Source organism: Macaca fascicularis, chromosome 15 (assembly GCF_037993035.2).
Source record: "Macaca fascicularis isolate 582-1 chromosome 15, T2T-MFA8v1.1".
Taxonomy (NCBI): Eukaryota; Metazoa; Chordata; class Mammalia; order Primates; family Cercopithecidae; genus Macaca; species Macaca fascicularis.
Window position 1 is genome coordinate 64889757 of NC_088389.1, and position 22100 is coordinate 64911856.

The 22100-nt window shown below is 48.8% G+C and overlaps 1 protein-coding gene across 11 annotated transcripts in view; it reads right to left on the reverse strand.

Annotated features, from left to right (window-relative positions):
• The window catches only part of DNAI1 (dynein axonemal intermediate chain 1), a 98982-nt gene that overhangs the window by 46124 nt on the left and 30758 nt on the right, over positions 1–22100 (reverse strand). For 5 of the 11 annotated variants that reach the window (XM_045373382.3, XM_045373383.2, XM_005581464.4 and 2 more), the window contains exons 5-14: positions 20414–20506; positions 18678–18804; positions 17975–18087; positions 17608–17727; positions 16543–16602; positions 14466–14600; positions 10622–10706; positions 6972–7089; positions 6619–6662; positions 908–1155 (exon numbers count right to left, since the gene is read on the reverse strand). In XM_045373382.3, the coding sequence (XP_045229317.1) occupies positions 908–1155; positions 6619–6662; positions 6972–7089; positions 10622–10706; positions 14466–14600; positions 16543–16602; positions 17608–17727; positions 17975–18087; positions 18678–18804; positions 20414–20506 (1143 nt within the window). Of the gene's footprint in view, positions 1–907; positions 1156–6618; positions 6663–6971; positions 7090–10621; positions 10707–13575; positions 13785–14465; positions 14601–16542; positions 16603–17607; positions 17728–17974; positions 18088–18677; positions 18805–20413; positions 20507–22100 lie in introns of those variants that run through there. The other 6 variants (XM_074017264.1, XM_005581466.4, XM_074017266.1 and 3 more) reach the window with 5 other exon arrangements.

A 22100-nucleotide genomic window follows, 5' to 3' on the forward strand; every position in this document is an offset into this window, starting at 1 on the left:
GGCAGACCTGCCTACCAGGCCTTACAGTCCCACCCAAGGGCAGGCAACCAGCAGCAGCCACCCCTGCCTGGGAGTTTCCCCAAATCTAGCCCAGATGGCAGAGGAAAGCCCTGTGGGGAGTTGAGGAAGCTTGTAGACAAGGACCTGGTCTTTAACATACATTGACCCTTGACCAACGTGACTTTGAACTACACGGGTTCAACTATGCACAGGTTTTCTTCTGCCCCTGCCATCCCTGAGACAGCAAGACCAACCCCTCCTCTTCCTTCTCTTCAGCCTCCTCAGTGTGAAGATGATGAGGAAGAAGACCTTTGTGATGATCCACTTACATTTAATGAACAATAAATATTTTTTCTTCCTTATGATTTTCCTAATAACATATTTTCTTTTCTCTACTTGCCCAATTATAAGGATACAGTATATAAAATATACATAACACACAATATATGTATCATTTGACTGTTGTCAGTAAGGCTTCTGGTCAAAAGTGAGCTATTAGTAGTTACGTTTTTGAAGACTCCAAAGTTATACACAGATTTTTGACTGTGTGGGGGTCAGTGTCCCTCATTCCCACATTGTCCAAAGGCCCACTGTACTCAGCTGGGGCCTATCAGGCCCTGGAGGCTTCCAGCTATGTCTTCTGAGTTACTGATCGCCACATCCAAGAGACCCTCTGCAAACAGATGGGGCCCGGGCCCCAGCTCTCACTGGAGACCCTCTTGCCTCCTGATTTCCACCTTCTGCCCTTTTCTGCCTTTTCTGACACCCAGATCCTGGCCTGATGGTACCTACCATCCTCATCTCTTGCCTGCGGTCCTCTCCTCCCCAAGCTCCCTCCCTCCTCCAGTGGCCTCAGGCCCACATGCTGCTCCCATCCCCACCCCTCCCATCCTGGTTCCAGGCTGACCTGCCACACAGGGTCCGAGTGCTTGCCAGACTTGGCTGAGCTGCGGAAGGAGGGCTGGGAGTGGGGCTTCTTGAGGTTGTAAATGGCCACGTTGCCGTCATAGTGGCCCACTGCCACCAGGTAGGGGTGGTCCACGTGGATATCGAGACACATGATGCCGCTGTCGCTGCTGAACATGTACTCAGGGAAGCTGGGGTTCTTCATGCTGTAGAGCAGCAGCATGCCCCGGCTCTGCTTCATGAAGTCATCTGCCCAGGGAAGATGGGCAGCTGAGGCTGGAAGATCCAACTGCCCTGCCTGGGGAAGCCTCCTCACCCCTACCCCACTAGATGGGCAAGCCCTGCCCTGCTCTGCTCTGCTCTGCTCTGCATCTGTCGGAGTGTGGGATTCCTCTCTGGGCTTCATCTTTTCCATCTGTGAAGTGGAATTATGAGATGTGACCTTTCCCTTCTCAGAGATCATGGAAGGATCCAATAACCAATCAAGGAGACCAGGTTTATTCTCCTAATTCTCCCCGAGATGCAGGAAAGGGGGACGCTGGCTCAAAGAGCTGCTAAGTGAAGAAGGTGTGTGACCTTGGGAAGGAGCAACACCCTCAGAGGGGGTTTGGATGCCCAGCCCAGGGCAGGCAGCTTTCCACAGATGCCTCGATAATGCCCATGTACCCCTCCCCCCAGTCAAGTACAGGCTAACTTGAACTAATATGGAATTGTCTACAATGAGTCCCAAACTAGCCACCTATGAGCATATCCCCACAGTCCCAGGTTCAGCCTGAGCCCTAAATCTAGGCATGGTCCCCAAATCCAGAAGTCCCAGGCCAGCCAGTCAGGCTTCCACAGGCCCACTTGGCCTGGGCACAACTTTTGGCGATCAACAATGGACCACTCAGCAGAGGCCCTTCTCCCCACCAGCCCCATGTCAAGGGAGTGCGTCCCACTCTTTCTTTCATTTTCTGTGTACTTGGCGCTCATCCTGATATGTAGTCATGAATATAGTCCCAGCTTCCTGCCACCAGCTCGGTCCTCCCAGCCTCCTCACCAAGCTCAGGGGAGCCGGAGCTGGAGAGGTGGAAGGCTAGTGCAGCCCCCTACCTGGGGGCACTCTGCTAAGGCAGAGGGCATGTAGGGGCATCAGGCCAGGTCAGTGGACAGGAGGAAGTAGATGCCAAGCTACAGAGACAAGGATACCAGGCCAGCCACTGACAGCAGGCTTCCTCTCTTACTGTGCTGTCCTAAATGAGTCTAGCCCAGGACTGGCTCCAAGACAGCAGCTGTTTAATGACTCCCTTATTAAGTCATGCAAGAGGCACTTGGAGGGGGCGTGTGGTAGGCAGAATAAGGCCCCCCTGCAAAGACGTCCATATCCTAATCCCCTGAGCCTGTAAATATGTCACTTTTCATGGCAAAAGGGATTCTGCAGATTTGATTAGGTGAAAGACCTTGAGATGGAGGAGATTATCCTGGATTATCTGGGTAGACTCAATGTAATCACAAGGGTTCTTATAAGGGAAAGAGGGAGGCAGGAGAGTCAGGGAAGGAGATGTAACCATAGAAGCAGATGTCAGAATGATTCGATTGCTTGCTGGAAGGGGGCCACAAGCCATGGAATGTGGGCAGCCTGTAGAAATTGGAAAGGGCAGGGAAAGGGCTGCTCCCCTGGAGCCTCAAGAGGGAATGCAGCCCTGTTACCACCTGGTTTTGGTTCTGTGAAACCTATTTTGGACTTCTGACCTACAGAACTGTATGATAATTTTGTGTTATTTTAAGCCGTTAAATTTGTGGTAGTTTATTCCAGCAGCAACAGGAAACTTGTATAGTAGACATTTAGGGAAAATTGACCCAAACCTACTTTTAGGAATCAGAGAGACAGCCTCCCATAGATGGTACTTTTTTTCTGGGATGATTTGGAAGCCGTCCCTCTAGAAGTCAGCTGGATGGATGCAATGCTCCTCCGCCCTTCTGATGACAATAATGAAACCCTCTCTCCATTTCCCATACCTCAGCCTTGCCACCGTCGACTCCAGGAACAAAAATGCCCCTTGTGTTAGGACTTTCACAATTTCCAAAGGCAGGGGACCAGCCCAACGCTGCTCTAAAGAAGGGTATCAGTTGCTAGAGGATTCAAAACCTCAAGCATGGCCCAGAGGCCATGGTGCCAGGCTGGGCTCAGCCTCTCGAGCAGTTGGGCTTTTCCAGGCACTCTCTTTAGATTAGAAGTAATATTTAAACAGTGTGGAAATAAGAGCAAGACCTTAGAGACAGAATACATCAAGCGGGACATTTAATTTGATTTAGGGAAAATGAGGCAAACATTTGAGAACCTAAATAACTAACCAGTAATTAAACTAACAACAGGAATGCCCTTGCATTACCACCCAGCAAGCACAGTGGCCTTTACGGACTGTATTTACAAAGAGACCTGACAACATAATTAGTCCTGTAAATTTTACGCAGCCTGCAGCCGAGGAGTGATGGATTTTGTGTGTGGAGGATGAATGAGGAGAAATGAGGTGGATGAATTTCCATTTTCGGTAAATGAAATTAACACTGCTTAATTAGTGAAGCTGACAAATAAATGATCAGGAAAGATTTAAATCCCTAAAAGTGTATCTCTGGCCTGGGCAGGCCCAGGTACAGGCCAGGATGTGGTGGGACAGAGTGGGAAGGGATTTAGAGCTGGGACTTAAGAGCCTGACAGTGGCCCCTTTTGAGGGTGCTATCCCCAGAGAGAGGCTGGGCTGGGGGACAGCTGGCTCCCCTGCTCTTCCAATGCGTGGCTCTCTGGGAAGCTTCTTGCCCCATCTCCTGTGTGAAAGCCTCAGGACCACACAGAGCATCCTGATCTGTTCCACCATCCATGCCTGGCAGACCATGAGAAGTCCCTGTTTCCCTGCTATGAATTGGCTAATGGGCTGGAAAGGACTGCTTCAGTACAGCCAGCTGACATCATTGCATCCCGGCAGTCCCAAGGCCATCTCTTCCTGGGCTAGTTCCTTTACCTTCTAACCTTCCTCCACCTGCTTTATACCAACTGACAGCCTCTTTCTCCACTCTGCTGGGCACATGGAGCCTGGCCCTAGGGGGGATCCCAATATTTGCCCTTTAAGCAGCCTATTGTGCTCACTACCTGCTACCCAGCAGCTATAGTGGGGAAGCACGTGGGGATGTTTCTGTGCTGTTGCAGGACATTGCCCAGATTCCCTTTTCTCTACCTGCTTGTTCCTGGCTGGCTCCAACCAACCTGGCTTGTCCCAGCCAGAAATGAGGGACTGGCCCCAGTCCTTCCTAGGGTATATACCTACGCCTGCCAAAATTTTATTTGGCTGAGTTACAGAATAAATATCTGGGAATACCATAAAAAGGAGGTTTATGAGGTCTAGACTCAGCTCACCAGAGTAAAATCCAACATCAAACCCAAATTCTCACTCCAGTGTTTGTCCTCATGAGGCAAAATCTGATTATGGGAGGGTAGTATCTGGGAGCTTCCAAAGACAGTGTGATGGATGCTGGGGAGACCAGCTGCTCCTCATAGTGATCCCATCCAGCAGCTAGGGTGCCTTCTGTCTGCCCTAGCTTTGCCCTCTTTCTCCCATGGAGGCACTCAAGAGCATGGGACTCCCAGAAGCAAGCTCAGGATGGATGCAGGGGCCTTCCTGAGTCTCCACCCAGCTTGGCTCTATTCAGGCCTCTGCAGGTGGTTCTGAGATATGCAAGGCTCTGGAGAATAGATGCTCATCTGAAAGCTGGCCAACAATCCCCGAGCCAGTGACAGCAAAAGCAAATACCACTGCTGCTGCCACTGGGCCCTGCTCCCTAGGAGACTCCCCTCTGTCTCCACACCCCTATTCTCTGCTCGGGCCTCCTGAGGGTACTGCAGGAAAGCTAGGGGAAAGAATGACAGACAAATCAGCAATGATTGTCCTTTATGTGTAGGTGGTTCCTCCGCTTGCATCATGTTTACTTCTTCTCTCTCAAGCGTACCTCACAATAGCCCTGGAATGGAGGCCTGGCAGGTTGTCAGCCTTTCCGTGTCACCAATGAAGAAACCAAGGCTCAGAGAGGCTTCTGGCCCCAGGTGTCACTGGAAAGTGACACCCCCACCCCCAAGACTGTAGCTGATGATGGGTACCACTCAGGCACGTGGATGTAGCTAACAGGATCAAGGAAAGACAAAGAGACCGTTCTCAGGTAAGTACCTGCCCAAAGGACATTGCTGGGCTTGTCAGGCTCGAGGTCATCTGCTGGTGGGAGGTGACCTACTCTACTGCTCCTGCCCAAGGCTGCCCAGACCCCAGCACCCATGACAGCCTCCACATGACCCCAACCAGCTGAGCCTGCTTCTGAACCTGGGTCGGGGAAGAATGGGGTGAAAACTGAAGCAGTTTCTCCTCCTACCTTCTGGGGAGCAACCCCGACACCCCTGCCTCAGTCCTGAGCAGAGAGCCTGGGCTGAGAGCAGCCTTACAGGGGGTCCACACCCACTCCTGGGAGGGCCTGCCCAACCCGACCCCCAGGCCCTGTTCTAGGCCCAGTAGCTGCAGCAGAGGGGGAGGAATGTGCTAGTTCCCTGCCAGAGGGGGAGGGCACTTCCCACTTGGCAGCAGCCCACCCTCAGGAGTGGGGACACAAAGCAGGCATTTAGGGCATCCTCAAAGGCGGCTCAGACCACAAGACTGGGAGCAGCTCCAAGGTCTCCTCCCTGAGAGGAATGACAAACACCCCCTCCCCCTCCCCACCCTGGTCAAAGAATGGGCGAACAGGCAGTCTGAGGGGCAGTGACTGGGAGCTTGTATGCCTGCCAGCCAGCAGCAGCTTGGAGAATGGAAAGGTTTTTGTGTTTGCAGAAGCTGATCCTCCCAGCCAGAGAACAAGCTGTTAGCACTGGGGAGCCGAGACTACTGCGAAGTGTAGGGCCCTCTCCCGTTGGGAAGGGGGAATGTCCAGGCCAGCACAGCACTAGGGGATTCTTCTGGGACCAAGTAACATGAAGGGAAAGCACATCACCTGGACACAGTTTCCACTGTGCTGCCTTCCTGCCTCGGGTGGGTAACTGGCAGGGGTGGGCACACTCTGGACAGCAGTGGGCTCCCAAGGTTCAGGGGATCCCATCCCACACCCCCACCCACCCAATCAGGAAGGCCTGAGGAGAAGGCAGGAAAGGGGGCCTCCATCCCCACTCTACCGGGTGGTTAAGGTCCTGCCATCTCTCCTTGGGATACCTGTATCAGTCTCCTAACTGGTTTCCTGCCTCCAGTCTCAGGCCTGCAATGCCTGCAATTCCTCCCTGCACTGGTCATGTCCCTGTCCTTGAATTCCTTCAGTGGTTTCCCCTCAGGAGAAGGTCCAAGCTTTTTGGAATGGCTTACCGGGCCCTTTGAGGGCTGACCCTGGCCGCCCCCAGCAGCTTCATATTCTGCCATATTTGTCATGCCTCCAAGCCTTTGCATGTGCAGGTCCCTCTGCCAGAAGTGTTCTCCCCTCTTTCTTCACCAGAATAACTCCTTCAAGGCTCCATTGGCACATTCAGTTTAGAGTATTCCCTTCATCCAGCACTAATTGCCAGTAGGATTGTGGGTCTTCCCCATTAGACTGTGAGCGCCCTGCGGGCAGTTGTCTTTGTGTTTCTTACAACTGGCAAAGAGCTCTGTACAGAGTAGGTACTTAGTGTTTGCTGTTTACATGAGCAAATAAATGAATAGCCGGATCACTTACAAGAGCCATGGCCCACTGCAAACAGATCCCTGTACTTTGGATTCCTGAAAAAAAAAAAAAAAAAAAAAAAAGAATCCATTGGCATAGGAAATGAACATGGCCCTCCTGTGGACAAGGGCCTTCCTGTGGGCACTGGTACCTAACTATACTACAGACATCTATTCTCCAGCTTAGGACCTCACCACCTGGGAGTCCTGCGGGTGGTCCTGCAATCCCATAAGAATCCAAGTTCCATATTTTTCCATACTGTCACATGTCATACTCAAGGTGGTTGAGTGCAGAAGGGGGTACTGGGGGTTTGGGATGTAGAGGGCACTCAGGGGCTCTGGGTTTGCTGCAATGCCTATACTTACCAGCAGAGGGCGGTGACGGACAGGCGCTTGGCTTTGTCATTTTGGAACTTCCAGAGCGGCAGCAGGGTACCCACCTGGTCTCGGTATTCATCAGCCGCATCCTCATAGTACTTAAAATCTTAAACACACACAGGCAGAGTCGGCCCTGGGACTGCCGCTTTATGGCAAACCCAGGTCCACCACTTACTGTCTGTACCTCCTTGGGCAAAACAATGAGCCTCTGTTTTAGAGTGGGAATAATAATACTACCTATCTCAGAGTTGTTGTGAGGATATATTAATTGAGTTAATATATGCAAAGAGCTTAGAAAAATGCCTGGCACATAGTAAGCTCTTTGTGTTAGCTATTGTTACTGTCGTTGTTGGAGGTACATTACAACACACCGGCCATGTCTACATGGATAAAATCCCGGGTTCGCAGCCCTTGTTCCCATGTGTTTCCCTAGCACTTCAGGAGGCTCCATTTGGAGCAGCCAAATTTCAAGGGTTCAGCTGCCAGGGGCTGATTAATAGTTCTATTAATTCTGCCTCCTAAATCTCTAAAGTGCAGCCCATTTTCATATCCACAGCCAAGCCTCCCTATAATGAAGCTGCCTAGATCCCCCATGGGTTCTCTGAACTCAACTTCATCTCCTGCCCACAAAATTGTCTTGGCCTCTCACTTTCTTTAAGTTAGATGCCCCATCCTCCCACTTGTCTAAACGAGAAATGAGTAATCCTTGACTGATCTGTTTCCATAATTTCTCATATTTTTCTTCTATCTTTTTAATTCGTTCGCTTCTGTCCAAACCCATAGTCCCTGCCCAGGTTCAGGCCCCAACATCCATCATGTGTATTATGACAATATCCCTCTAACTGGTCTCCTACCTCCAGTAACTCCTCCTCCAACCCTTGTTTCACAGAACAATCAGAGTGAGTACAAACAAGGCACCTCACCACACCCCTTTCCTCACTCCACCGAAACCCCCTCAATGGCTCCCCTTGCAGAGGAGATCAAACCAAGGCTCCTGGCTGGCACTTCCACGTTATTTCTAGTCAGCTGTCCATGTCCCCTCCATATCAAGTCATGCCAATGAGTGCAGTTGTCTCCTGTTTTGTGTTTTTCTACATAGTTTTCCATGTCTAAGATGTCCTGTTCTTCCTGGCAAACTCCTACTCACTCCAGATCCAGATCAAACTCCTCCTCATCTGTGAGGTCTTCATTTTCTTTTGAGCAGAGTTAATTTCTTCCTCTATTCCAGCCCTGCCTCTCCTCTACTGAAACATCTGTCACACTAGATTGCCTCTGTTTATCCTTTTTGCCTGTTCTCCCCCACCAGACAGATCCTGGAGAGCAGGACACATATATATTCTCTGGGTCCCCAGTGCCTAGCACAGGGCCAGCCACAAAATAGACAACCAACAACTGTTTAAAGAATGCAGTGAAATCCATTAACAGAAGTGAAGTAGTTCTTGATCTTCTTTTCACAAAGGGTGACCAATTAGAAAATGAATCTTGTCATTCAGTGAAGCCAAGAACATGCCCAGGCATTACCCTGACATCTCCTATAGTACCCATACCTTGAGGTTGTGGGACTTCACTCAAACCTCAAAAATGTCTCAGAACAAAAAAGATTCAAGTGGTCAGAGAGGCGTGAGCCTTGATTACATCAGAGATTCCCCAGCTTGGGTTATCTTTGAAAATACTTGAATTCAGAGCAGAGATTAATTGGTAACACTTCTCTATTTTCATGTCTCCTGCATGATTACACTTTCCCAAAGGGAAAAGAGTATGCAATTAAAAAAATCAAAGTTCAATGCATTTTTATGTGACTGTGTTCTTATAAATGAAAGTGGTTCACCAAGGCCAGTTTCTCCATGGATATTAATCAGGTTTGCAGCCCTTTGGTGGGCCACTTGCAGAGGCTGGGTTTCAGGAAGCCACGCTGTGTGAGTGACAAACTCATTCACAGCTGCTGTGTTCTTTGACAGCTTTGAAAAGCACTCAAGGTCGTTTTCCAGTCTGAATGATAACGAGGGGGCTTGTTTAGGCTGCTGGTTTTGGCAGCCCTGGTTTCTGTGTCCCATGGGTGAGCAATGAGCATCAAGTCACCAAGAAGAGCCCTAGGCTGTCAGCAAAGGAGACCAGCCAGCATCGAGGAGCTGCCAACTCTGGGAAGGCAGCTGCTCCAAATAAATGCACAACCTCTTAGGGAAATACAAGCCACTTGGGAATGTGCTGTTCATGCCATGGGAAGGATTCCATTTCCCTGACACTGTCAAAGACACCAGAATTTCCCAGGCCCCCAGGATTTAAGCATTTCTGAATCAGTCTCTTTCTTCACCTCATCACTAATTAATCACCAGGATAGATCTATTGAGGGTGTTTACTTGAAATGCCTCTTCCAGCTCAGTGGCTTTGCAGCCTAGCGGCAAAGTGCTTAGGCAATGGATCTAAGGGGCCTGTGTTCGAGTTCTGATGCTGCCACTCACACCTCACACTAGCTGTGACTTTGAAAAAGTGGCAACATCCCAGCCTGAGTTTCTCATCTATAAAATGGAGATAATAATGGTATTCACCTCACAGTGTGGCTGTCAGGAACAAACAAAATAATAACATGTAAATCACATAGCACAATGCCTGACACACAGGCTACTCCCAGTGAATGCTGGAGCTTGTTTCTCACAATTATAACTGTTCCCTTTTCTCCATCCCTTAAGACACAGGTTAGGTCAGGTATGGTAAGGCCCATTCTACCCCACACTTGAGCCTCACCTTCACCTCTGCACTATATTCTACCCAGTCACATCCTCTTCCAGCCTTGCTCTCGTCGGGCTATGTCCCTGCCTAGAAAGTTTCAGTTCTCCGAACTGTCTGCAGAGATAGGTCATATTCCTTGCATGATATTCAAGGCCCTTCATACATGGGCTCTAACAACCTCTTCTGCCTGAACTCTCACCTCTTTTCAATGAAGCCCCTGTTTGGGTCAGGGAGCCTGCTGCCCCTTGTCCCCAGAGTGCATTCCTATTCGGTTTCACTGCCAAGACACTGCTCATGCCATCCCTGTCCAGAACATCCTCCCTGTAGCTATCTTCTCTCTCACACTCTGCTTCTCCCTTGGCATCTGGCTAAGCCCTCTCTAAAGCCTTCCATAACTACTCACACTCATCCCTCATTTTCCTTCTCTCCTACGTGAGGATCCCCAGAGTGGTTTCTGTCTACCCCATACATTCCGGCATTTATAGCATTCCCAAGGTGCACTGAGTAAAGGACAGAGCATAGAATGAGGAAGCTCGAGACCCGTTTGGGCCCTCTCTGCCGCTCACTAGTCAGGTGACCTTATCCTTAGCTTCCTCATGTGTAGAGTATGAGCAAGTTTCTGCTCTGCCTGCCTCCCAGGGTTATCAGGAAGATGAGATTGGATCAATGTGCAGGTATTCTTTGCTGCACCATTTCCAGATCTCATCAGTATATACATTGTTTCTAATGCCATCAGTCATGGTTAATCCACATAAGTCTTGTCTCCCCAGTGACATCCAGAGGACAGAGGGATTATTTTTTCTCTGCTTGCACCTATAGGACCTAGCACGAGACACCCAAATAACTCAAGCTTTTATGAGAATTTTTTAATACAGACAATAAGAGTGGTTGCCAGAACTTCAACTTCTTACCTTGAGCAACGTCATCGTATGTATTCTGGTTGACCATCCGCTCCACGATCTTAGCAGCTTGGGACACTTTGATGATATCATCAGTCTGTGGGGATACAGAAACTTCAGGTCCTCATAAACCAGCACTTGGCAAGGTCATATGTCCTGAGCCATGTCACACTTGTAATTGATTCAGCAGTGCCTCTCTGACACTACTCACCCCAGATAGCTCTGTACACGTTTCTCTGCATACCTCAAGACCCAGCTCATGCCACTACCCTCTTCTAGGAACTCCTACCTCACAAGTGGCACAAAGGGTCTGAGCTGATATACTTGGTCCCTGGGTAGAACCTGCTTCATGCTTTCATTCTGGACTTGTTTTTGAGAAGGCCTATCTCTGAGCACGAGACAGGGCATTGAAGAGAGCCCAGGAAGGGTCTGCAGCAGAAAGCAGACAAGGGCAGGTTGGAGCCTTCTTTGGTGGAGACAGAAAAGTTGTACCAGCTCAGAGAGTGACAGACTCCCATTAAAGGCCTCAGAGGTCATCTGGTTTTAGCCCTTACTCAAAGGCTGAGGAAGGCACCAAGGCCCAAAGAGGGGAGAGACATGCTTATATACATGGAGTACAAGGCAGAACTGAGACTCCTATTTCCAGACCCTCCCCATAGCCCAGACCAATGAGAAAGCAGGAAGCTTAACGTCAGGAAAACGTGACTCATCTTGAACCAAAAGGAAGCTTGCCATTGTATGAAATTCCTTAAATCCCCAAGAAGAGGTGCTTGGCAGGCTGACAGAAGAGCAAAGAGTTTGGGACTGACAGGAAAGGCCCAGAGGGTTTAGGGCAGGTGGCAGGAGTGAGCCAGCTGAATGGGCAGCCCTCCCAGGTGAGGCCAGGGGGCCAGCCCCATGGCTCCCAAGGATTCGATGTCTCAGAAACAGCAGTGTCAGGTAGCGGTTAAAAGGATGGGTTCTAGAGCCACACAGACCTGCACTCCTATCCCATCCCACCAAAATTAGAACTCAGTGGCAACCTCTGGCAAGTTACTTAGCTTCTCTGAGTCTTAGAGTCCTCCTGGTAAGTGGGGGCAGATGGTGGCATCTGCCTCATCAGGTCATTGTGATGGTGAAATGTGATAATACATGTTAGTGTTTAACCCAGCTCCCAGTGGTGATGGTGTCAGAGGAAACATGCAGAGTAGTGCAGCGGAGGGTTATGAAGTCAATTCTGGGGAACTGACCTTTGAGGACCTTTTGCCACGCCTGAAAGAGACTCCAAGTTTACCTTAGAAAACTGATCAAGGAGGACATTAATTGGAGTCTTGCAGTCACAGACCTCAGAGTTCACCTGGTTGCAGCTATGCTGTCTATTCTCTGACCCAGAGCAGGAATCCTCTCCCCTTAGCAGCTTCCTGACAAGTGTGACTCTCCCCAGGTCAGGCAGTGTTTTCTGTGGCCAGATAGCCAGCCAGTTAGCTGATACTACCCCCTGCATCTTCTACCTATGGGACCCAACTCTGTCCTCTGGCCACAAGGAATTGGATGCTTGGTGATAGCTCCTTTGATGTAGGAGAACACAGCCACATGCCCTCAAGTCAGCACTTCCTCGGGTGACTCCTCCCAGCTCCATCAGTTATGACATGGCATATCAATAACAACAGCTGCCATTTATTGATCAGTAGCACAAAAGTGTTATGTTAGGGGCTGCCCTTGTATTATCTTGGGTTCTCATGAAAATCTTGCAAAGCAAGTATCATTAGGGTATCTTTACAGATGAAGAAACTGAGGTTTCAGAAAAACTGAGCTAAAAAATGGCAAAGCCAAGATATAAATCCAGGTCTGTAGGCTCCAGGGTCCATCTCTCAGACCCACACAGCCAGCCAGTGCCTCCCCAGCCTGACCACTCCTCTCCTGGCCCTGGGAGATGTAGGTTTCCAGTTGTGTTCTGAGGAGATTGTTGTGGGCTGTCACCTTCCTTGTCCCAGCTACTATGCTACTGGAGCAGTCACATATCTGTGTTGGTTCTGACTGAACTTGCAGCCTGTGAGCTCTTTCCTCCTTTCCTACCTAATCATTCAGATCAGACAAATGTGCATTGATTTCTGTGAGTTCACCCAAATCATTAATGAGACAGAGAGCTGAGGTCCACCAAGGAGGCCCTTCCTATAGGATATCATGAAGTTTTTATCTTTTCTCCCCTCCAGCACATTTGAATTTTCTATCCACATAATCAGACCCCGTTCTTTGAGGAAGCGGTGTCATTCTTCTCAAGTACTGGGCCTGGGCAATGGGGAAGGTGACTGCCTCTCCCACTGTGTTGCACAGACAGCCTGGCCCAGTACTTGGGATTTCTAATTATTGCCTTGGGGAGAGGGTGCACACCAAGGCATTCACTGGGTGGGGCTGGGGTGTCCTGCCTCCCATGTGGACTTGGTCCAGAGGGCTGGAATCTGCTTGTACCATAGTCTTCTAAGTCAGCTAAGCTGGAAGAGTCCAGTGTGATGGAGAGGGATGGTCCCTCATCCCTGAGGATGTTAGATACCAACTCTGGCAAGGCTTAGAACACAGGTCAGATTCTAGTCTCAGCCACAGAGACTTTTCTTCTGGTTTCTAGGTCCTGGTGATTATAGTTGAGGTTTCTGCAACCATGGGTCCCAGCACAGACCTCATAACCCTGATGGATCTTCATGTGAACCTTGACCTAGGCCAGTGGCCCCTGTGAAGCCTCTAACCTCTAGAGAATGGATCAGGGGAAGCCAAGGGTCTGCACAAAGTAGCAGGGCAGGGGCTCCATCTTTCACCTCAGAGTTCCAGTACCCAGCACGACCGCGATCACTAGGTACTTGGTCAGTGGTCAGTGATTGAATAAAACAGCATTGGGACAGCTCCTATAAAGCCAAGGCAGGGGACCCTCAAACTTCCCCTAAAATGTGACATGATCAGGATAATGAAACAGAATTAAGCAAGAGTGGACACACCTTAGGCATAGGAAGCAGCACTTCCTTTAACTGGTCCAGCTTCAATTCTGGAATGGAGCAGAACCACTTCCCCCAGAGCAGCCATGAGAACTCTCCGAGGTGCTGAAACCAGTCCCCAGATTCCTGTGGACATTGTCCCTCCCATGCCACTGCAAGTCAAACCCATCCTGATCCACAATGGGACTCTGGTTCCTGATCCAAATTTCTCTCTGTTAAATGGACAAATGTGGCTCTTCAGCGTCTCCCTGTGGCGACCCTCCCTTCAGTGACTCCCTATAGTTTCATCACTGTGACTCCCATGATGATCCCCAAACCTGTGCTGGCTAGACCCATAGTGAGCCCCCCAACCATGACATTTATAATGACTTCTACATGGCTCTTCGTGGAAAATCTAGCCCAGGGTGGCCAAATCCATTGGCCTAGCATTGGTGGTACCTATGATCATCTCTGATCTGGCTCCTGGCCCTGAAGATTCACCTACAGTATAGGACACAAGTAAACCCAAGTACTGAAAGTGAAAAAACATCTCACTTTCCCGAATCCTATAAGCCCTTGCCCAGGGAAGTGGTGCTTTATCCTCACATCCCACCCCCACCCTGAGCAGACTCCCCAGCCCTTCCAGAAGGCATATAGTGCTTTCAATAAGGAACATGTCTTCTGTTACCCTCTAGCTCAATAATTCTGAAATACTGCTAGCCTCCAGATCTATCTTACTGTGGGGAGGCATGGAACGCTAGAGGCAGTTGTAGCTCTCCTCACATCTTCCCCTAAGGAAAGAACGATTTATACCTCAACAGTAGCCCCTGATTTAAGTATCTGTGAACCCCTCCCAGACAGCCAAGGCCTCATTCAGAAATTCTGTGGCAGAGCTGTAGGAACTAACACCAAACCTGAGACTCCATAGATGTCACCTTCCTCATGGCCATCTTCCCTGACTTTTTAGCCACTGGAGTCTTTGCCTTCTCTTTCTCTTTGGTCTTTTCCTGCTTCTCAAGTTCCTCTACGTAGGCATCATAGATCTCCCACTAGGCAAGGGTGAGATGAGAAGGACAATTATAAGGTGAAATCTTTATCCAGACAGCTCTTTTCAGCCTTCAAGACTTAAGGAGTTGGTCATGTTAACCCTGGCCACAAGCATCTTCTACTTGGCCCATTGGAATTATGTATTCAATACCTGTCTTCCCTACTAACAATCAGCTCTGGAACAAGAATGAAAGAGTTCTAAGGACATCTCTGGGCTGGGCTTATATACCCTGAAACCCAGAGGCTGGGTCTTCAGCTACATATCAACATTGTTCTAGCATGCAGCCCCCAGCAGGTAGAACAAATGAGCAAACATCAGGCTAGTTCCCATTTTTGTTGGTGATTTAAAAGACTCTGGGCCAGGCGCGGTGGCTCAAGCCTGTAATCCCAGCACTTTGGGAGGCCGAGACGGGCGGATCATGAGGTCAGGAGATCGAGACAATCCTGGCTAACACGGTGAAACCCCGTCTCTACTAAAAAATACAAAAAACTAGCCGGGCGAAGTGGCGGGTGCCTGTAGTCCCAGCTACTCGGGAGGCTGAGGCAGGAGAATGGCGTGAACCCGAGAGGAGGAGCTTGCAGTGAGCTGAGATCCGGCCACTGCACTCCAGCCTGGGGGACAGAGCAAGACTCCGTCTCAAAAAAAAAAAAAAAAAAAAAAAAAAAAAAAAAGACTCTGAACTAGAACATTAAAAAAAAAATAGGCCAGGCACAGTGGCTTACACCTGTAATGCCAGCACTTTGGGAGGCTGAGGCAAGTGGATTGCTTGAGCCCAGAAGTTCAAGACCAGCCTGGGAAACATGGCGAAACTCCATCTCTACAAAAAATACAAAAATACACCAGGTGTGGTAGCATGTGCCTGTGGTCCCAGCTACTCAGGAGGCTGAGGTGGGAGGATCGCTTGAGCCCAGGAGGCAGAAATTGCAGTGAGCCAAGACCGTGCCACTGCACTCCAGCCTGGGTGACAGAGCAAGGCCTTGTCTCAAATATATATTTTATGTATATATCTTCATCTCCCTGCCCCTACCCCTGGACGTGGCATAAACATACTGGCTCAGGCTGGCTGTCTATGGCACTGACCACACCACAGCATTAAAAGGAGGTAAGCAAAAGGTAAAGGAACATTTGGTAAATAGATCTGACAGGAAGAGAAGCCCAAGGATAGTAGCAGAGGAAGCAGCAAGGATCTAGGGCTGGGCAAATGCCCCTGATCACACCGTGTGCTCCCTAGAGCTGGGCAGTCACTGCCACCTGGAGGTCAGATAAGCAAACCTTACATTTAATAACTCCCCCACAGTCTCCTATTCCACATTGCAAAGTACTCCAATCTTTGTTATCTCATTCAGACCCTCCAACAACTCTGTGAGGCAGCTTGTCATCCTCTCTTTACAGAGAAAGAAACTGAGGCAGTAAAAGTGACATGGTTTGCTCAGGATCTTAAAGTATGAACAGAAAATGTGAGGTCTGAGATCAGGTCTCCTGGCACCATATCCTGTTCAAATAAGTGTGGCCATCCAGGAGGACTTGAAGGGGGGCTGCAGGAACACTGCAGGCTGCTGGGAGGGCAGGGTCAGAGTGCTAACACTTTAGCACAGAGTCAGTCACAGAGTCACAGAGTGCCACAGGTTCCAGAGAGTCCATGGAAACAAATGTTCTCCCCTGGCCATGGAAGAAGCTCCATCCAGAAGCCATGCCTATTTCCAGCTTGGACAACCTTGCCCTTGAGTCATGTGGCTGGCCCACAGCTCACTGGATAGGGACCTACTGTCTCATGTGCCTGGTGTTCAGAGCCTGGATGCTGAGGACAGTGAGCAGAGAGACAGGTAGATGAGGAGGGCAGACTGCCAGAGGAGCCCCTGACCCAGTGTTGCCTTTGCTGCTAAATGAGGAAAGGATACATAGAGGTGGGTGGTAAGGGGTTTCAGGCTGGCCCAGGGTCTTACCTGATTGGCTGTGGCTGAAAAGTTTGTCCTGGGAGGAGGTTCCATCTGGCATTCTCGATCCTAAAGAACAAGACAACAGGAGACCCACAGAAAGCCCTCAACTCCTTCTCACTTATTCTAACAGTATATCTTTGAGAGAAGCATTTTGGTTGGGGCTGATGGAGGTGTGGGACACAGAGCTGGGCAAGTAAAGAGGGGCTTGGGTGAAGAACTGAATGATGCATTCAAAGCCCATATTGTGTCCATTCTGGCCTCCTTCAGAAGAAGTATAAGCTAGAAAGCAGGGGTAGGGAAGCCTGACTGTGCCCATTTTAACCAAAGCACAGTCCAAGTGGGAGATGAACAGATCTGCAGGATGCCAGGCCAGGGCATAGAGGTCAGCCCCTGGCAGGCCATCAGACTAACACCCCTTGCCCTGAGAAGGCCTCTCTAATATGAGAGTCTCTGGCTCCATCAGGGGAATGTGCCCCCTTCCCATTGTGTATCACCCAGATTACCAAATGTCAGCATAGGGACCACACAGGGTGACGAGGCACTGTCAAAAACTCACCCTGTAGACCTCGCCCTCCATCTGTAGATTCATTTCTATAGAACTTGCCCTTAGGTGTGAGTCTCTCACCTGAAACCCTGAGAGGCTCCCTCAGCCTGGTTCTCAGGAGCCTCTCTTATGAGTCAGGGAACTTTCTGGCCTTTGCCAGCTGGTCTATCACATAGATCATCAACTTCAGTTGAACTGGCTCCTAGGCCTCCTGTTCCCTGAACACACTGTGGCCTCCCCTCCCAAGTCCTAATTTCTACCCCTCTACAAAGCCCAGATCCAGTTGAAGTCTCCCAGTGGAGTTTTGGGAGCTCTAGCCTCCATGTTACTCTCTCTAAACTCCTGCCTGGATAGCTTACAGAAACCTGAACGCATGCTCTCAGCTCTCCTTGGGGAGATAAACTGTAGCATCTGTTGTCCGGTCACCCCTGCCAGGCTGAGGTCTGCTTGGGCCAGGGTCAGGCCTGCTTCTTCCCTGCCAGGCACAGTGAAGAGCTGCAAAGGGGCTAGGGTGGGGATTGCTCTACCCGGAGAGGGTTGTTGAAGGTCTGTGAAGCCCTCTCACTGAAGTTGAACTGGTTAGTGAGCTTTCGCTCCTTGGGCTGCTTAGGAGTCATCAATTCTTCTTCAGTCACTTTTTCAGCTGCCTGAAAATAAAGATCCAGTGGATCAGGACTCAGCTGTGAGAAGGAGGTGGTAGAAAACTGGGAGATGGGGCAAGTCCTGTTCTGCGATAGGAAAGAGGTAGGAGAGTGTGATGCTGCCAGACACATTGGCACCTGCAGCCTCTCTTCTCACCTTTGGTCTCCCTCCTCCTTTCCCAAGTTACCCATGAAGCCTCCATCCACAACTTGAGCTGGAAGAAGAGGGACGCAGAGCGATATTATACTGTACCCCAGCTGCAGGCACATCTGTTTGACTGCCAGACTCAGTTTCTAACTCCTTGGGCTCTTCATCTTCTTCGAGGTTTTCTGTTTCTGAAATCACCTTGGCAGACTCCTGAGAACCTTGGTAGGATACTGCCAATGAGTTCAAAGTCTAAGCCTGCTCTCCCAATCCGTGGCAGGGAGGGCCTTCTTGGTTTCTGCTTTTCAGACACTACCTGTCCCTGGGGTTGTTCTTGGCCTGAGTGTCATGGGTTAGCTCCCTGACCTATTCAGGACAGCCGACTATTGGGCTTTTTTTTTTTTTTTTTTTGGAGATGGAGTCTTGCTGTGTCACCTGGAGTGCTGGAGTGCAGTGGTGGCACAATCTCAGCTCACTGCAACCTCTGCCTCCCAGGTTCAAGTAATTCCCCTGCTTCAGCCTCCCAAGTAGCTGGGACTACAGGCACGTGCCACCACGCCTGGCTAATTTTTTGTATTTTTAGTAGAAATGGGGTTTCACTGTGTTAGCCAGGATGGTCTTGATTTCCTGACCTCATGATCCGCCCGCCTCCCAAAGTGCTGGGATTACAGGCAAGAACTACCATGCTCGGCCTGGACTTTATGTTAATAGAGGCTCTGCAAAGTACTGGCTTAGAGGTATACTCCCTAGAGTGACCAGAATAAGGGGAACAGGCTCAGGGCTGTAGCTTCAGGATAGCCCAGAGTCCTACCTGCCACCAACTCATCACGGTAATGCTGCCGCCGTCCTTCATCTGAGTCTTTGGGGATCAGGTTCCCAACCTGGGTGTAGTGAACTGCCAGTTGGTTCACAAAGCCAATAAGCTTATATGTGCCTTCCTAAGAAGAGAGGGGCTGAGTCAGACTGGGGGTCCTTAAAAGAGCTGGAGTCAAAATATAGTCTGCTTTCATTCTCTAAGATCAAAGACAGTCCATCTTTGTTAAAGGGAAATGTAACTCACCAAATCCTCGATTAATCTGAAGTTTTCACTGCATTTCAGTTTAAAGAAGAAAAGGAAGAGAAGGCAAATGAAATACAATCTTTTTTAAAGTTATCATCAAGGATTTATTTTAAAATACCTTGCCTTTCCAACCTCAAGTGGCTCCAGATTTGCCTGTCACCGGCTTATATGTCTTGTCTCCTACTTCCATGCCAAGGGTTTCTAGTTCACTTGCCATACCACATACCCTGGGCAGATATAGCCATCAAACACACCTGGCATAGCCCTCTCTTACTGTACTTAGTGGATTCTAAGCCTGGATAGATCCTCAGAGACAACCCCAATCCCCTCGTTCCATGCAAGAGGACCATGGAATTCCAGAAAAGATATGGGTTGGTAGGCCGGGTGCGGTGGCTCAAGCCTGTAATCCCAGCACTTTGGGAGGCCGAGACGGGTGGATCACGAGGTCAGGAGATCGAGACTATCCTGGCTAACACGGTGAAACCCCGTCTCTACTAAAAAATACAAAGAAATAGCCGGGCGAGGTGGCGGGCGCCTGTAGTCCCAGCTACTCGGGAGGCTGAGGCAGGAGAATGGCGTAAACCCGGGAGGCGGAGCTTGCAGTGAGCTGAGATCCGGCCACTGCACTCCAGCCTGGGTGACAGAGCAAGACTCCGTCTCAAAAAAAAAAAAAAAAAAAAAAAAAAAAAAGATATGGGTTGGCATTTGTCCGAGTCACACAGCAAATGAGAAGCAGGATTAGGCTTACAGCCCAGGTCATTTTGTTCATCCATTCTTGAAATAATTTTTGAACAGCTTCAATGTGCCAAGTATTTTCCAGGTGCCTGGGATATAAAGCTGAGAAAAAGTAGACACGATCTCTTATTTCACAGAGCTTATAGTCTGGTTCCTTCAGATAGCCTCCTCATTGATCAGCACCCTTGCAACCACTAAAATTGACTTGGAGACCGGAGATCTCTTCCTTCTTTTAAAACAGAACTGCAAACGCTTTTCAAGCCATATAGAAACTATGTTTGTATGGCACACTATGGTAAACTCACAGTAGAGGAAACCAGTTCATGGGGTCCAGCTGCACAGATCTCCCTGCCCCTGGAGGGCTGGAAGGGTCGCCATCACCCAAGTTGGGAATCTCTGTACTTAAAAGTCACCACAGAGCCCTTCCTCTTTCAGTAACTCAGATGTATGGGAAGATGAGACAGTGCTGTGGTTAAGAGCATGGTCTTTGGAGGCAGGCAGAATTGGGTTTGAATCTTTATCCTGCTTCTTATTATCTTCATGACTTTGGGCTTAACCACTCTAAGCCCTAAGTTCTTCATCTATAAAAGAAGGCTAATACTATATAATTTGCATGATAATTGTAAGTATTAAAAATAATAAAAACAACCTATTAACAGTGTCTGATACATAACAAATGCTCAATATTAATGTTCAATAAAAGAGTAACTATTTTCATGATGAAGATTCCCAAGGGAATAAATTACCCTTACAGTTTTATTTGAGATTTCACCTTCATCCTGTCCCCAGTAGTTGACTGGGATCTTCCTCTTCAGTTTAGGAATGAAATCCAGACTCCATTGCTTCTGTGAGGGGAGGGAAGGCATGCCTAGATCAGAACCATCTGCCTCTCTACTCCACCACATCAAAGGAAAGTAGCAGCTTTGGGGACCTAAAGCTATTTCAGGACCAATGAGATGGAAACCAGCTCTGTGGAAAGATGCCACCAGTCATGGGAGGCTGTTGGAAGGTTGGGTACAGTGAGCTTTCCCAGGAGACTTGGGCTCCCAAATGAAGAGCAAGAGGAGTATGTTGAAATTGACAAGGCAATGCCAATCCTTTGCCTGTAGTGTGCTTCCCATGGCCAGCACGCTGAATCCTACAGAGGTCCTCTTTCAGATGTCAGAAGGACAGGAGCCCATAGAGTGCACTGTGCTCCAGCATAACATCAGGGAGGATAAGGCAGCTTCCCTCTGACCTTTTCGGGCTGCCTAAAGGAAGCCATTTGCAAAACTCACGAGTGGCACCTTTCAAGAAACGTTTCTGGGGCCGGGCGCGGTGGCTCACGCCTGTAATCCCAGCACTTTGGGAGGCCGAGGCGGGCGGATCACGAGCTTAGGAGATCGAGACCATCGTGGCTAACACGGTGAAATCCCGTCTCCACCAAAAATACAAAAAATTAGCCGGGCGTGGTGGCGGGCGCTTGTAGTCCCAGCTACTCGCGGGGCTGAGGCAGGAGAATGGCGTGAACCCGGGAGGCGGAGCTTGCAGTGAGCAGAGATCGAGCCACTGCACTCCAGCCTGGGTGACAGAGCCACATTCCGTCTCAAAAAAAAAAAAAAAAAAAGAAAAGAAAAGAAAAAAGAAACGTTTCTGGATTTGTGTAGGGGTTGATTACACAATCTTAAATAAGAAGCAGTGTGTTCAAGAAATCTTTCACAAACACTCGCACACAAATGTTCATAGCAGCATTAGTCATAATAGCCAAAAAACAAACAATTCAAATGAATATCAACTGATGAATGGATAAATAGAATGTAGTATATTCATACAAGTGAATATTATTTGGCAATAAAAAGAAATGAAGTAGCGACACATGCTACAATATGAATTGAAAACATCATGCTAAATGAGACGAGCCAGTCACAAAAGACCACATGCTGTATAATTCCACTTATATGAAATGTCCAGAATAGGCAAATCTATAGAAACAGAAAATAGTTTAATGGTTGCCAAGGGCTGGAAGGGATGGAAGACTGAGGGGGAACAGCTAAGTGGTTTGGGGTTTCTTTGGAGGGAAGTGAAAATGTTCTAAAATTGTGGTGGTCATTGTACAACCTGTAAATATACTAAAAGCCACTGAATTGTACACTTTAAGTGGGTGAATTGTATAGCATGTAAATTAAATCTTCATAAAATTTTCAAAAAAACAAAAAAAGAAACTGCTTGTCTGGAGGAAAGAGGACAGGGGAGAGAGGGAGGTTTCATTTTGACTGTGTTTTCATTGTTTTTTGAATCTTTTGAAATTTGTACCATAGGTTTCTATTATATTTTCAAAATATTATACATATATATTTTAAATTATTTTAAAGAAACAGTGTAATGTTGCTTTGGAGTCAGACAAACTAGTTGAAATCTTGCTTTGAATTCTGGTTATGTGACTTTTGTAATTTGTTTATC